This window comes from Antechinus flavipes, chromosome 5 (assembly GCF_016432865.1).
Source record: "Antechinus flavipes isolate AdamAnt ecotype Samford, QLD, Australia chromosome 5, AdamAnt_v2, whole genome shotgun sequence".
NCBI lineage: Eukaryota > Metazoa > Chordata > Mammalia > Dasyuromorphia > Dasyuridae > Antechinus > Antechinus flavipes.
The window spans coordinates 174,354,213-174,369,945 of NC_067402.1; the positions used below are offsets into that span (position 1 = coordinate 174,354,213).

Consider the following 15,733-nt stretch of genomic DNA (forward strand, 5'->3'; position numbering starts at 1 on the left):
ATTCAGTGCACCACATCAATAATCCCCATGTCTATGCAAAAAAGGAGCAGAGGGATTTTTTCATTTGGAATCAAATTTGGTCATTATAATTTCCTAATATTCAGTTTGAAAGTGTTTTGTACCTGTTTCCCACCACCACCCTCATTATATTGTAATAATTATTATTATAATCAATAATACTTCACTCCAATTGGTTCATGTAAATGTTCCCATGCTTCTCTGTATTCATCATATTCATATTTTCTAATACCATTGTAACATTTTGTTACATTAATGTATCACATCTTATTTAGCTATTATCCAATTGATGTGTCTACTTTGTTTCAAGTTTTTTTTTTTTTTTTGGCTGCTTCAAAAAGTGCTTCCATCAGTATTATGGTATATGGGAGGCCTTTTTTTCTCTCTCTCATTGATTTTACTATACTGTGACTATTTTAAAAGGCAACTCAAAACCTATTACCTTCAGGAAACCTTTCCAGATCTTTGGACCTCAAATTAACTTTATTTTCACCTCTTATTCATGTAATATTTATTTAAATACATATAACCCTGGAAGATAAGTGCTATTGTTAACCCCTATTTTACAGATGAGGAAACCAGGGTAGGAAAGAGAGGTTAAGTGAACTGACAAAGGTCACATAGCCATTAACAATACGAATTAGGATTTGAACTCCCGGGTCTTCTAGAACCCTTATCCACTGTTCGACTTATGGGAAAAAACAGTCTCTATCCTGAAGAGACGATATATTCATAAAATAAATACTAGACACTTTTAGGACGAATGGAGAGTACTTCTGATAGGCAATGTGCTGGGTAAGAGTGGGGAGAAGTGTTAAAATAAAGGCAGGAGTTAGCAAGTTAGTTAAGCTTTGAAGGAAACTAGACATTTTAAGAGGCAGACATGAGGCTGGGATACATTCCAAATCTGGGGAACAGATAACCTTCAAAGAGGCAGTGTGGTAGAAACCCAGAAAACGTGGGCTCAAGTATCCTCCTGACACCTACTGGCTGTTTGACCTTTGACAAGTAATAACCTCCTAAGAAGTTCTCCCTAGGGTTGAACTTTTTTGGGGGGAGGTGAGGAGGGAAAGCAAGGCGGGTCACAAATCCGGCTTTGTTGAAACTAATAGACTTAGGCGTGTTTCCAAAACAATTCTGAAGGATTTATGGTAAAAAATGCTCTCCACCTACAGAGAAAGAAATGATGGACTCAGAATGAAGCGTACTTTTTTTACTTTATTATTTTTGCTTATTCGCCTGCGTTTTCTTTTGTTTTTGGCTAATATGGAACTGTTTTGAATACGCATGTATAATCTATAGAAAATTGCCAGCCTTTTCAAGGATGGTAGGGGAGGGAAGGAATTCGTAACTCAATTAAAAAAATGTTAAAATGTTTAGTTTATGTGTAATTAAGAAAAAATAAATAGAAAAATTGTTTAAAAATACTGTTTAACAAAGGGAACTCATTGTATTGGTTTTCTTTTTTTTAAATAAGTCTCGGACCCCAGATCAATACTGCAAATTGTACAGCGAGGAGTACTTTAACTATAGTTGTATCAACTATATATACAATGAAACAACGGATAGAGGAGGGAAAAAAAAAGGTAAAGGTGGGAGATGGAATGAGGGAAATCCGCCAGTTTAATGGACAAGGGAGCAGAGCCAGACTTAGAAAGGCTTTTAGGGAGGTGAGAAAAGGTGCATAAACATAGCTTTGCCCTGACGCGATTGATGAATAGAATCAGTGGATATAAGGACACGGACAGCAGAAGGTCTGCTTTTAGGCACCTGGGCAGGCAGTCAGCTGCACTAGAAATTTAGAGCAGAATGAGGGAGCGTCTCTCGCTCGTAGTGTGAGAGTGAGGAGACTCGAAGGTGTGGTGGCTCGCTCAGGGTGGAGTGGGAGGTAGTTGAGAGTGTCTACGACCAGAGACAAGGTGAGTGGCTGGGGAGCCGCGTAGGCGGGAGTGCGGTCTGGAGGACGGAAGAGGATTGGCCAGTTGGCAGCCTCTGTGTGTATGTGGATGGATGGGTGTGTGTGTGTAGGGGGAAGGGGGCCGCTAGTCTGTCAGGCTGGGCGTGGAGCTAGCTAGCGCCCCAGCCTCTCCTCCTCTGGCCTAGCCCCGCCCGCACGTGAGGTGCGCCGCCTGCACCGGCTCTCTTCCTCCTTCTCCACTTAGTTCCTCCAGCTCTGATCTCGCTAGGCTCCCTCCCTCTTTCTCTCTCTTCACACGGCCGCTCCCTCCTCTCTCTCTCGCCCGCCTGAAAAGAAGTCGAACGCGGAACGCATCGATAGCTCGGCCTTCGCGGCTCCCATCCATTTGCTCGGGGCTCGATTTCCCCAGGCAGCGGTGGTGGCGGTGGCGGCGGCGGCAGAGGCAGCTGAGGCGGCAGTAGCAGCGGTGGCTGCGCCTCGGGCTCCGGCTCCTTCTGCGCTCCCCGGCCCCCGCCATTTCAGAGTGGGCTCGAGAGCGGCGCTAACGCAGGCGGCCGTGCGGGCCCGAGACCCAGCGTCTCTCCGGCGCGGAAGAGAGGTACGGGCCCCGCCGCCCTCCCTCCTGAGTAGCTGCCTGGGGTCCGACCTTTCCTCGCCGGCGCCAGGCTGGGCGGGGCGGACGGAGAGTGAATGAATTAGGGGTCCTAGCGGGGGTGGTGGGGTGGGGAGCCACGGCGGGGTGGGAGGGACGGAGCCGCCGCGGGGACGAGCTTTGGGGAGTGCGGGGGGAGGCTGCTGCCGCTTCCTGAACGGTAATCCCCTTCCTTCTTTCCTTTCTTTCTTCCTTCCTCCCTCCCTCCCCGGAGAGCCGGCTGGGCTCGAGGCGAGCTGAAACTCGGCCGCCCCGAGGGCGGGTCCGGGCGTGGTGGAGGTTGCGCCCGGGTCTATCTGTCGGTGGGTCGGTGCACTCCCTCCTGGCCGGCTCTCCGCCTCTCCTGCCCAGCTCCGGGTGCTTGGCCGTGTCCTCTCGGCTGCCCTTAGCATCTCCCTGAGCGAGCAAGAAACTTCTTTTGCTGCCGCCGCCGCCAAGTGATCGTTTTCCTTATGAACAAAGAGTGTGTGTGTGTGTGTGTGTGTGTGTGTGTTCGGGAGGTGTCTTTTCCCAAGAGAACTGAGAAGTAGTCAAAGACCCCTGTTAGAGGTAACGTTCAGGAGAAGTCCGGTTGCAGCCACTGAGTTCCCAACTACCTGCCTTGTACGTGACATTTTGTAGCCTCGGCAAGTGGCTGCTCTAGGTGTATGGAATTGAACCTTGTGTTGAGTTGTAAACGGAAAATGGTTTATCCCAGGGAATTTTGCTGAGTCAAGTTTATTTTTAAGCAAGAAAAAAAATCACCCACAAACTAAGTGATTAGCTTTACTGAAGAATACAGGACATGTTCTTCATCCTAGAAGTTACTACAGTAATACGGGTTATAACAAAACTCCCAACATTTAGCAATAATGACCAGTGATGAGGACTTAGTTGTGGCCGCCAAAACAACCTTACTGCACCCCTTTATCAAGTGTGTGCATATGTTTTAGCTGAAACTCCAGACTTGCTGATGTTTATATATGCAAAAAATAAGCAGAGTGAATTAGGGAGGAGAAAATGGCTATTAATATTTAGCAGTCTTAACAGCCATTGATTGATGTCAATATTGATGGTCTTATTTTCAAAATGGTAGACTTTATCCACTGAATGTAGTTGATGGCAACTAGACAGTGTTTAGAACCTAAGCCATGTTTAGATATAGTCTGTTTTGAACAGATGACAAAAATTTCAAGTTTCAGAGAGGAAAATTAAAAGGCTATTCTTGACCTTTAATTGCTGAGTTTTTTTCCCCTGGAAATACTACTGTCATTTAATCTCTTTCTGACTTAATTATCTTATTGATATGGTGATAAGTTTGGGACCATGCAATACCTAGAGTGCTGGACTTGTAGTTTGGCAGGCCTGAATTCAAACCCTCAGAAACTCACAACCTGTGTGACCCTGGGAAACCACTTCACTTCTGTCTCACTAAAAGGGGAATGACAATAGCACCTCCTTCCAGGGTTGTTGTGAGGATCAAATGAAATAATTGTAAAGTGCTTGGCATAGTGCCTGACACAAAGAATGGACTACATAAATGAAAGTTATTTTATTATTGTGTACTGCCTTTTATTGCTCCAAAAATTGTGATCTATTTTTAAGATGTTGAGTGATCTAGTCCTTTAAATTAAAATAGATTTTACTTACATTCATCTTTTCAGGAACTACTTATGTGTAAAAAAAATTGAAATATATTCATACACATGTACCATTGATTAAGTGCATCACATAGACAACAGTGGATACAAAAGTGAGTAAAACATGAATGGCATCTGCTTCTAGGAGCATACTGTATAGGAAATAAGATGTGAACCACATGGATAGAGTACCATTAGAAGACCTTGTTCAGAGTTGACTTTAGCTTTTTGTATGACTTAGAACAAATCATTTAACTCTTCCCAAGTCTGTTTCCTCAGCTATAAACTGAACCTGTTGGACTTTTGAGGTCACTTCTAACTCTGAATCTACGATTTTATGAACTGTGATACAAAGTAGAATATGTTAAGTGCCATTAGAAAGGTTCTATGGGAGTTCAGAAAAAATGATTCCTTTTTGTCTGGAGGATCTGAAAAAGCTTTTTGGGAAGGAAATGGTATTTGAGGAGCTTTGAAGAAGAGAGGGAGTCTGACGAAGAAAATGAACCATATTTGAAGCTGAACAGACTTGGGGTTCAGGCTATCCCTGACATATTTAGGCTGTGTGACCCAGAGCAAGTCATTTAAACTCAGTGCACCAGGCAACTCCCTAAGACAATAAAGTGCAGAGTGCATTGATAGAATTTCCTCACCTGGAAATTCCCTAGACCAATGAAATCACAGGGTCATTCCCTATCCTTTGAATGAAATTAATGCTAGGAGCACTAGATTTAGTAAAAGCAACTACTTGATTTTAATTCTTAACCTTTATTACTGTAAAATTATGGGCAAATCAATTCATTTTTCTACACTTTACTTTTTTCATTAAAAAACTTGCTGGGTATTAAAGTCTGAATGAAAGTTGGATTAGATGATTTCTAAGGTCCCTTTCTGTTCTAAATCCTAAGAACCTATAATGTATAGGATTTAAATAAGTAGATAAGTAGGGAAGACCCTTCAGGCATAAATAAAGGCATAGATAGAAAAGCATGTGACTGTTCAGCCAAAGTGGACTCTTTTAAGTGCTTCTTTTTGGCAGTGTTGTAGAGTATATCTAGGAAAGTAGTAGAAGATAAGGCTGGAGACTAGAGCCAAGTTGTGGAAGTCATAAATGCCAGATTGAGGATTTTGGACTTTAAGGTAACCAATTTTTGGGGGGGTGGGAGGCAGGAGCTAGGAGTTGAAGTTATGGTTCAGAGTCCCTAAACATGTAACACCTATTATGTGCTAAATGCTGAGGTCACAATGAACTAAAAGAGCCTATTTGGATATTTCTTATTCTTGGATGATCCAAAGAGAAAAAATTGTTTCGTCTGTTTCCTTGTTTATTTATATACAAACATTGAATGTGTGTATTCATGCATATATTTAAGTGATTTGTTCAGGAACTGAAATATAGTTTTGGATTATTGTCAGTTACCTTCTAAATGGCCTTAATTGGTCTTTCATATATTTCTTTGTTCTTTGGTTCCATAAAGGAAATCAATGGCTTCTCCATGTATATATACATATATACCTACACATATATAGAGGGGGGCATGGTGTGTATGGTAGTACATGTAATGTAGATCACATTCTAGATGCTGAACAAGTTGCCATTGAACAGTTTCAAATAGGAGGGAGAATCTATGTCCTTTAAAAATTGATGTTTTGATTAATAAAGCAATATATTCTTAAACACTTTTAACCTTATTTAACTTTACTTCCATATCAATTTCATCTGAAGCTGGCCAAGGTGTGTGTCTTGCCACCTATTGATAATCTCTGCTGTAGATTTTACAACCATAGCCATCTCTTTAGAAGCTAGAGTTTCACTGAAAAATGACAGTAGCAGCATTGGAGATATTCAGACACTCTACTTGAGAGAGAGTGCTATACTCTTATGACTCCTCATTCATTAAAGTCATGACATATTCTAATGAGAACAAGCTCAAAACCCACATAATGGCCATTTTAAAAAGAACTGTCTAGTCTGAGTATGAGATTAAAAAAAAGTATGTTCTCACAGTGAATTTATTTTTCTCAAAGGATAGAAAAATTGGCATAAACATTATGAGTCAATTTTCTGAGTTATAGTTTTTTTAGTATTTTAGCAGAAGCCTGACTTTCTATCCATTGCATCTCATTAAAACAAGTTTTACTAAAATTATTTTCAACAATTTTTAAGGTATATCTTTAAAATATATATCCTATATGAATATAAATATCCATTTCATTTCTAACCTTTAGGAAAGTTTGGGATATTTTAAACTATGTGAAGACTATTCTGATCGTATTTTTATTATTATTTTTTGTTATAAGGCCTGCTGAAAATGACTGAATATAAGCTTGTGGTAGTTGGAGCTGGTGGCGTAGGCAAGAGTGCCTTGACAATACAGCTAATTCAGAATCACTTTGTAGATGAGTATGATCCTACGATAGAGGTAAGTATTTTAAATATTATGTGTGTATGATATTAAATAATATACATAGTGAACTGAAGTTTTTAATCAGCAATACTTAGTTGAAATGTATTTTGGGTCCTTTGAAAATTAATTTTGAATTGCTTAACTTTTGGGGGAGTATTTTATTTTTTTCCTTATTCATTTTTAAAATTTTGAGTTCCAAATTCTTTCCCTTCCTATCTCCCCAGGCAAAGAGAAGCAATTCAATATAGGTTATACATAAATAGTCATGTACAACATTTCCTTATTAGTCTTGTGAAAGAAAACATTTTTTCAAAAAGTATGTTTAAATCTGTATTCAGACATTATCACTTCTTTCTCTGGGAATATATAGCATTTTTTGTCATAAGTCTTTAAAAGTTGTCTTAGATCATTGTATTGCTAAGAATAAGTAAGTCATTCACACCTAATAATCTTAGAGTTTGCTGTTGTTTTGTACACAGAACATGTCTCTTTGCATCAGCTTCTGTAAATCTTTTCAGGTTTTTCTGAGAGCATCCTGCTTATAATTTCTCATAGCACAATAATATGCCATCACAATCACATGGCATAATTCGTTCAGCCATTCCCCAGCTGATGAGCATCACCTCAATTTCCAGTTCTTTGCTCAAGAAAATAGCTGCTGTAAATATTTTTGCATATATAGATCCTTTTTCTGTCTCTGATTTCTTTTTGGATATAGACATAGTAGTATTGCTAGATGAAAAGGTATGCTTGGTTTTATAGCTTTTTGGACATAGTTCAAATTGTGTCTACAGAATAGTTGAATCAAATCACAACTCTGCCAACTGCATTGATGTCTCATTTTCCCCCCACATCTCCTCCACTGTCATGTTACTTTTCTGTCCTAATAGTCAAATCTGATAGGCATAAGATAGTATCTCAGAATTGTTTTAACTTGCATTTCTGCAATCAATAGTGAATTAAACAATTTTTTCATGTAACTATAGACAGCTATGATTACTTCTTCTGAAAATTGTTCATACTTTTGAATTTTTATCAGTTGGAGATTGGCTTTTTAAAAATTTGGCTGTTCTCTTTATGTTTGAGAAATGAGGCCTTGATCAGAAAAAAATTGCATCAAAATATTTTTCACAGTTACAATTGCTGTATGTCCCTCCATCCTATTTTCCTCTCTGTGTCTTCCCTTCGATCACAGCCTCTTTCACATTATCCCCTTCCCATCTTGCTTTCCTGTAAAGTAAAATAGAGTTTTGTATCCAATGGAGAATGTATGTTATTCCCTCTTTGAGCCAATTTTGATGACAATAAGGTTCACTCATTCTTTCACCTCCTAAGTCTTCCCTTTTTTTGCTCCATTTCTACCTTTCCTTTTCTCCCAGTGCATTCCTCTCACCTCTTAATTTTATTTGCTTTAGATATTATCCCTTCATATTCAACTAACTCACACCTGTGCCCTCTATCTACATATATTCTTAGTAACTACTCTAATAATGAGGAAGTTCTTATGAGTTGTAAATATTATCTTCCCATATAACAATGTAAACAATTTAACCTGAAGTCCTTTATGATTTCTCTTTCTTGTTTATTTTTTTATGCTTTGCTTGAATCTTGTATTTGAAAGTCAAATATTCTAGTCTATGCAAGTCTTTTCATCAAGAATGCTTGAAAAGTCCTCTATTTCAGTGAATGTTCATTTTTTCCTATAGGATTATAGTCCGTTTTGTTGGGTAAGTGATATTGGTTGTAATCCTAGCACTTTTCCCCTTTGAAATATCATTTCTAGCCCTAAATCCTTTAATGTAAAAGCTGCTAAAGCTTGTCCTGACTATAGTTCCATGATAGTTGATTTTTTTTTTTTTAACAGCTTACATTATCTTCTCCTTTACCCAAGACCTGTGGAATTTGGCTGTAATGTTCCTGGGAGTTTTCATATCTCTTTCAGAAAATCATCTGGATTTTTTTCAGTTCCTATTTTGCTTTCTAATTCTAGAAATCATGATAGTTTTCCTTGATAATTTCTTGAAAGATGATACATAGGCTCTTTTTTTGATCATGATTTCCAGGTAGCATTAATTTTTAGGTTATCTTTCCTGGATTTATTTTTCTCATTTAATATTTCATATTGTCTTTCAAGGTTTTCCATTGTTTTGTTTTTGTTTTATTGTTTCTTGAGTTCTCGTAAAGTCATTTGATACATAGGCTCTTTTTTTGATCATGATTTCCAGGTAGCATTAATTTTTAGGTTATCTTTCCTGGATTTATTTTTCTCATTTAATATTTCATATTGTCTTTCAAGGTTTTCCATTGTTTTGTTTTTGTTTTATTGTTTCTTGAGTTCTCGTAAAGTCATTAGCTTCCACATTTGCTCAAAACTAATTTTTAAAGAATTATTTTCTTCAGTTTGCTTTTGAACCTCCTTTTATATTTGGCCAATCTACTTTTCAAGGAGTTATTATTTTCTTTAGTGAATTTTTGTACCTCTTTTATCTTTGGTCTTGTGTGTTTTTTAAGGTCTTATTTTTTTCAGTATTTTTATGGTGCCTCCTTTACTTAGCTTTTGATTTGTTTTTCATGATTATCTTGCATCATTTTCATTTCTCTTTCCAGTTTTTTCCTCTATCTCTCGTATTTGATTTTCAAAATCCTTTTTGAACCAATTCAAAATTGAATTTTGAGACCAATTCATATTTTTTGTGGAGGCTTCGAATGCAGGAGCTTTGATTTTCTTGTCTTCTTCTGAGAGTATGTTTTGATTTTTCTTTCACTATAGTAACTTTCTGTGATTAGAATTTTTTTCTGTTGTTTGCCCATTTGCCCATTTTCCCAGTCTATAATACTTGACTTTTTTTTTTTTTAACTCTTTGTTAAAGTAGAACAGGTACACTGAAATGTACTGGATGCACTGTCCCAAGCTTTGGGGTTTTTGTGCAGCTGTTTTCAGAGACCCTTGTAGGAATCTGTAAATTTCATTTCTTCCAAGGAGGTGTGCTCTAAGGAGAGGAATTTACTACTCTCCTGTCCTCTTTTCTGGTCTGTGTGGAATCCTAAGCACTCTTTTCTGCCCTGGAAGTATGTTGAGGTTCCCTGATTCACTGTGTCTTTGGTTGGAAAATTATATCGTCATGTCCTTTTGTAGGTTCTGCTGCTCCAGGAGTAGTTTTATGGAGTTTTTTAAAGACATTCAGATGAGTTTTGGGGAGAATTTAGGCAAGTCACTACTTTTTCTCTGCCATCTTGGATCTGCTTCTGAACTGTTTAACTTTTATATGGTTTTGTACACAAAACAATTTTGAATGATAGTATCTAAGAGTTAGGGCGTGATAGAGAAGTTGGCCTCAGGATCAAGAAAACCTGACTTTTGATTCTCCCACTGAGTGACAGTGTGACCCCCCAAGTCACCCTCTTCCTATTAATTGACAACTCTCGAAGACTTGAAGTGGAACAATTGCTCATTTTCGTTGGTTGAAGAAGGAATTTTTTATTCCAGAAATCTGTTTATCAAAGAAATTCCAGGTTTGCTCCCCTCAGATGTCCAATAGTGTAACACAAGTATCACTTTTCATTTTGACTGATATGTATTTTAGAATTTCTTGAAAAGGGAAAACTTATAAGAGTATGAGTAAGGGTTTTGCAGATCCTTTTAAAATATCCTTATGTGTATTTTAAAGCACTTGTACATATATTTAAATGGGAGATGTTTTCTTAGGATTTTTAGAAAGTTAGAATAAAGTTTTATGAGTAAATAAAACTTCTGTAATTATATCTAATGATAGGTAAAGTACTTTCTAGTTATTAGGATTTAAAGTTCAATCTTTGGTAATCTTATTATAAAAATTATTATACCAATAAGTTTCAAACTATACTGTTTGAGAAAATTGATTAGGTGATATATACATTTAAATATAGTATTTTCTTTTAATTTATCCAAGAAAATGTATGTATACAGTTCTGCAAAGTGAAATAGTATGAAACTATACCATAGGGTGTTATTTCATAACATAAATGTCATGACATATATGTTATTGTGTACATCTGCCTCAGATCACAGTCTTTTATGACTGAGATAATGCTTAATAAGTCTGCAGGATTCCAAACAAATGAAATATAATATAGGGAACTTTTTGAAATTTCTCTTATTGGGGAAAATTTCTCTAAATGAAACATAGCTAATAATAATTATATTTTTTCCATTTCTCACAACTTTTGATGAGTAGCTAAATGTAAAAGGTAAGAATTAGGTTCAGTGTTTATTGCCAAATGGTGTATAAGGAAGGACCCTTTTACAGTAACAGAACTTGGAAAAATGATTGAAAAATGTTTAACTAAATGCACAAAATATGTTATTTGTCAATGACATATTAATAATACAAGTAGAATTAGATAGATCTATATCGTATACTCTGCTGTTATAAGTTACATTTATATTGTGCTTTTCTGTTTATGAAGCATTTTTATGACAATAATCTTTTGAGGTAGGTAGTGCAAATATTATTTCCCCACGTACAGATGAGGCAACTCAACCCCAAAGAGTTAAATGGTTGGTTCAGGGTCACACAGATAGTAAATGACAAAATCAGGATTTAAACTTAGGTCTTTTTGATTCCACATTTAAGTGTTCCTTCCATTATACTATATTGTCTATTGATGTGATTAACACTGATTCACTTGATTTTGATTTGATGCCCTTTGCTTATCAAATAATGACTTAAGATATAATAATTTGTCTTTCCCAGCTCTTATTTCTTTGGTGTCCCTGTTCATCCTCCCCACCCCCTTTTTTTTTTTTGAGGTCTATCATACAGTGTTTTTCAGATTTAACATTGTTACTCATTGTCACTTCTACTCCCTTTTTTTTTTTTTTATAAAGGGGTGGAGAGGACTGAGTTCTTGAAAATATGCCAGGAGAATCAAGGTCTGTAGGGACCCACTTTGAGTGTGGGTTTGTAGGAGTATCAAGCAGACTGTGGGCAAATTATTTAACTTTTCTGAACCTTAGTTTCCTTATCTATAAAATTAGGTTGTTTTCTGAGAGGACTTTGTGTTTGTTGTATGGACATCAAATTAGTCATATTGGGAAAGACTTATTTCCTACATTGTTGTTCATGACAACAAGTACGTGACCAAAAAAAAAAAAAAAACAACAAAAACCTCTTGTAATGTTGGAGAGGTTGCAGTGTGTGTAAGTAGAAAGAATGCCCATATTGATGAAATTTTGAAATATTGAATTATAGGAGATAATTCTTTTGCAAAATAAGAAGCTTGAGGTTGAATTGAAAAAATTATCGAAAAAATTATCAATGTTAATAAGTTATAAAAATATATTTTATATAAATGCTTATTATATGTTTATAAAAGTTATGCTTATTGCTATTGACAGCAAGTACTTTAAAATTTTAAAAATTATATTACTTGAAATAATTGAGTTAATGATAAGCCCTTTATATAAAAAATAGTTTAGATTACCCACATAGCTGAAATTTTTTAAAAATTTGATTTATAATTTGCAAACTTATAATGGTTTTTATTATATCACAATGTATTAAATAAAACCTTTTTTAAACATTGTGGTACATGTTACATTATCTTTTTTCCTTCAGATTCTCAGAAGTGCCCTCTACTGGTCAACATTTTGTTTTTGTTACTAAATTTTAATTTATAATGGAATTCTTTAGTTCTAATATATTGAAGTATATTGTAGTTTTAGAAAAATATGACAGTTTCAGAATCTTTATCTTATATATTCATTAAATAGTTTAATTTTAATGATTTGTGCTTAATTTTTAATTTTCTTTTATATATATTTATAAACTACAGCATATACAATTGAAGCAATATATTTGTTTTTGTTGAACTTAAAAGATCATTCTGAAAATTATTGCAGTGTTAAATCAGTCAATCAACAAAAATTTATTAAGCATTTAACACTTAAGGGAGGCCTCATGTTAGGAAGGACACAAAAAGAATCAACTAATCTCTGCTCAAAAGGATCTTATATGTCATTTTGGAGACATCTATTTACAAGCATGTTAATAATACAACGAGAATGGATAAAAACAAATGCTTAGTGGGTAGAATACTATGTTCCTTCAACTTTTACTGATAGTGTTAATAGACATTTATTCTATTGTTGAACTTTTTTAGAGAAGCCTTTGAACTTGTCTGTTTCTTTTTATAGATCAAAAATCATAGAACACTTTTGTTAATGTCATATATTAGACCTTTTATAATACATAATTTTAAAAGATACAAAACTTCAAAAGTGATTGGTCAGTAACCGTTTTTGTCAGGGACTGACACTATGCACAGTGATGCTCATTACATTAGTACTTAGTTGGACCTATGACCTCATCACTATGAGCATTTCTCCAGAGGTGTAGAATGATCATCCCTCATCCAAAATGATCCTGATCCCTGTTTTTTCATAACTCTTTATAACAAGCATACCTGATGTGCCAGAGGCACTAGGTCTTTAAAGTGAGTATTAGTGCTGCATTCCTGCTGTCCATCTGTTTATTCCTTTCTTGCTACTTTTAATAGCAACTCATTTTCTTGGTTATGTAGTTCTTTGATAATTTTCTATTACTTATGCATAATTTTTATTGCTAGTAATAGACTGCAAGATATCTATACTTGTTATATATATATCTCTTCTCCTCTGGATGTTTGATAATACAATTTTCAGTTTTTGAAAATCATAATAGATTTTAGAAATTTTGAGAATTTGATTTCATTAGCATAGGGAATTCTTCCTTAGGAAACTTTAACACAGATTGCCACTTGCTTCACAGTTTATGGTCTTGCAAAACTACCTAGGGTCATGAGAGGTTAAATGACTTGCTCAGGGTTCATATGTCAGGATGTGGCAGAATTTGAACTTGGTCTTCCTAACTCAGAGGCCAGCTTTTTTTTTTTTTTTTTTTTTTAAATAACAGTATACAGCCTCTTTATCAAAGGAAATGTTGGTTTTAAAAGATGGGATTTTGTATCAGAGACAATCTTGGGTTATTGAAAATGCTATGCCATTTTCCATATTCAATCAGACATGCTCATTTCCTCATTGGGGGCTCAGATCACTGTCTATGTACAATGGACATTCATTCTGATGGACCGATTTAAGAGCCTATTTTACCAATTGCATTGCATAATTTGGATAATAGGCTGTTCTTTATTCACTTGATTTTTCTCTATAAATTGTTAAGACAAAATCTTGAGAAGTTGTGAATCTATATTGTTCTACATTGTTCGAGTAGGATTATTTAAAGACTTCAGTCTTTATGGGAATGTTTTTATCTGGACTGGTTGGGTAGCTCTCTAACAGTGGTAAATTCCAGTATATGTTAATTTTTTTTTCTTCCTTTTTATATATTTAATCCAACAGGTAGGAACTCATAGTTTTCAGAAAATCCCCCATATAATTGGAGGCATCTTTTTGGAAGAGAACTTTTTTAAGTCTGGATTTTGTTTTATTTACCTAATCAGATTTTTTTTTTAAGTATATAAAAATTGTATTAAGAATAAATACAGTGAACTCTTTATTACTTCCTATGCCTTTCAATCAGCTTTGTGACTATAAAGATGAGATCTGATGTAGAGTGTTATTTGTGAAAGTCTGCTTATTCCCTTATTTTCATCTAGCATATCTTTGATAATGTGCATAGCTAAGTTTTGCACTGCTAAGAAAATAAGTTTATGATTTGTAGTTGTTTGTCTCTCTAGTCATCATAGACCCTTTCCCCAACAACCCCCTCTTCCCTGAAGCAGTAATACCTTCTGGAATTTTTTTTTTGTTGTTGTTCCAATTTATTTTCTCAAAATTGTGTTGGCTCCAACATGGACTTCTGGGAATATTTTGTCTACTCTAGTTCCAGAATCAAGAAGAACCAAGTTCCAGTCCACTCTGTAAATGTCATTCCCACCAATTATTTAGTTTTGTTAGTTTATATTATTCTTAGATGATACTTTTTTTTTAAATCTCATATCAACTTTTTAGTCTAAAAAAACCAGGGACTTAGTCTACCTTTATCCAAGAGGCTGCAAATTCTTTAACCATATTTTGATACCCTCTTATTCTTATCTTGTTCCTTTTCTGCAAACTTCCCTGCCCCATTCCCAAATATGGGTCTTGTGTGTCTAGAAACTTTTAGGCTAGAAACTTCTAGTTTCTTAACCAGGGTTGGAAACAGTGAAATCTGTTTAAGTGAAACTCCATTCCCTTAGAACACCTGAGCTACTCTGAACCAGAAACTCCTGTGAATCATGCTCTACAGTGATTTTTCTTCCCTTTCTTTTGTTAACTCTGTTTTGGAGGTTTTATTTCCAGCCTTAGTCTGAAGGAGTTCATAGGCTGCTTTAATGTTTCCTTTGTAGCCTTTGCTTCTTACTCCCTTGGGTGTCTTCAGCTAAATAGCATGGCCTTTTGGATTCCTTCTTGAATATACTAAAAAAATGATCCTGTTGTTTTCAGCATTGATTCACTTGCCTATTTCTTTTGCTAAGCAGTAGTCTTAGCAATAGATCCTGTCAGTTAATCTTCATTAAGTTATTATAGACTGTTGCAGTTTCTGTTTCTTTATCCATTATTTAAATAGGTTAGGCCAGTTTTCTCATCTTTTTCCTAATGTAATGTTGATTTTAATTTTTACTCAACAAATTAGTCTGTACACACATAATTGATTTAGAAATAGTAACCATATCAATAATCATTTGTTTCCTATTCAGATAACAAGTTTCATTTTAATGATATTCAGTTTGCTATACTAGCACCTTCTGAACCTCTTTTTTTGAAGAAAGTATTCATGATATGTATATAAGTCTTGGATATTTTCCATTTCTTAATCCTCAGCTCTTTTCCAGTATATTTTTCAACATCTTTCCATTGAAGTTACTAAGTATTAATGAGGTATTGTTTTAATTTGAAAGGTCTAATTTGGTATGTTTTTCATAGAACTTTTCTACCTCATCATCTGCCACTGCTGTCATATAAGTTACCATGCACTACAATGAGAGATATCCCTATGAAATATTTATTCTCTGAAAAGCCACAAAACCCATTCCTACAACTCTTTTTTGTATTTGCTTTCCCATAGAAAGCCTTCTTCCATTTAGGTGCAACCTCCATGTA

At 35.6% G+C, this 15,733-nt stretch overlaps 1 protein-coding gene across 3 annotated transcripts in view; it reads left to right on the plus strand.

Annotated features, from left to right (window-relative positions):
- Positions 1 to 2,400: 2,400 nt before the first annotated feature.
- The window catches only part of KRAS (KRAS proto-oncogene, GTPase), a 36,075-nt gene continuing 22,742 nt past the window's right edge, over positions 2,401 to 15,733 (plus strand). Inside the window, exons 1-2 of one of the 3 annotated variants that reach the window (XM_052001578.1) lie at positions 2,401 to 2,534; positions 6,506 to 6,627. In XM_052001578.1, the coding sequence (XP_051857538.1) occupies positions 6,517 to 6,627 (111 nt within the window). In that variant the 5' untranslated portion in view covers positions 2,401 to 2,534; positions 6,506 to 6,516. The remainder of the gene's footprint in view (positions 2,535 to 6,505; positions 6,628 to 15,733) is intronic. The other 2 variants (XM_052001577.1, XM_052001576.1) reach the window with 2 other exon arrangements.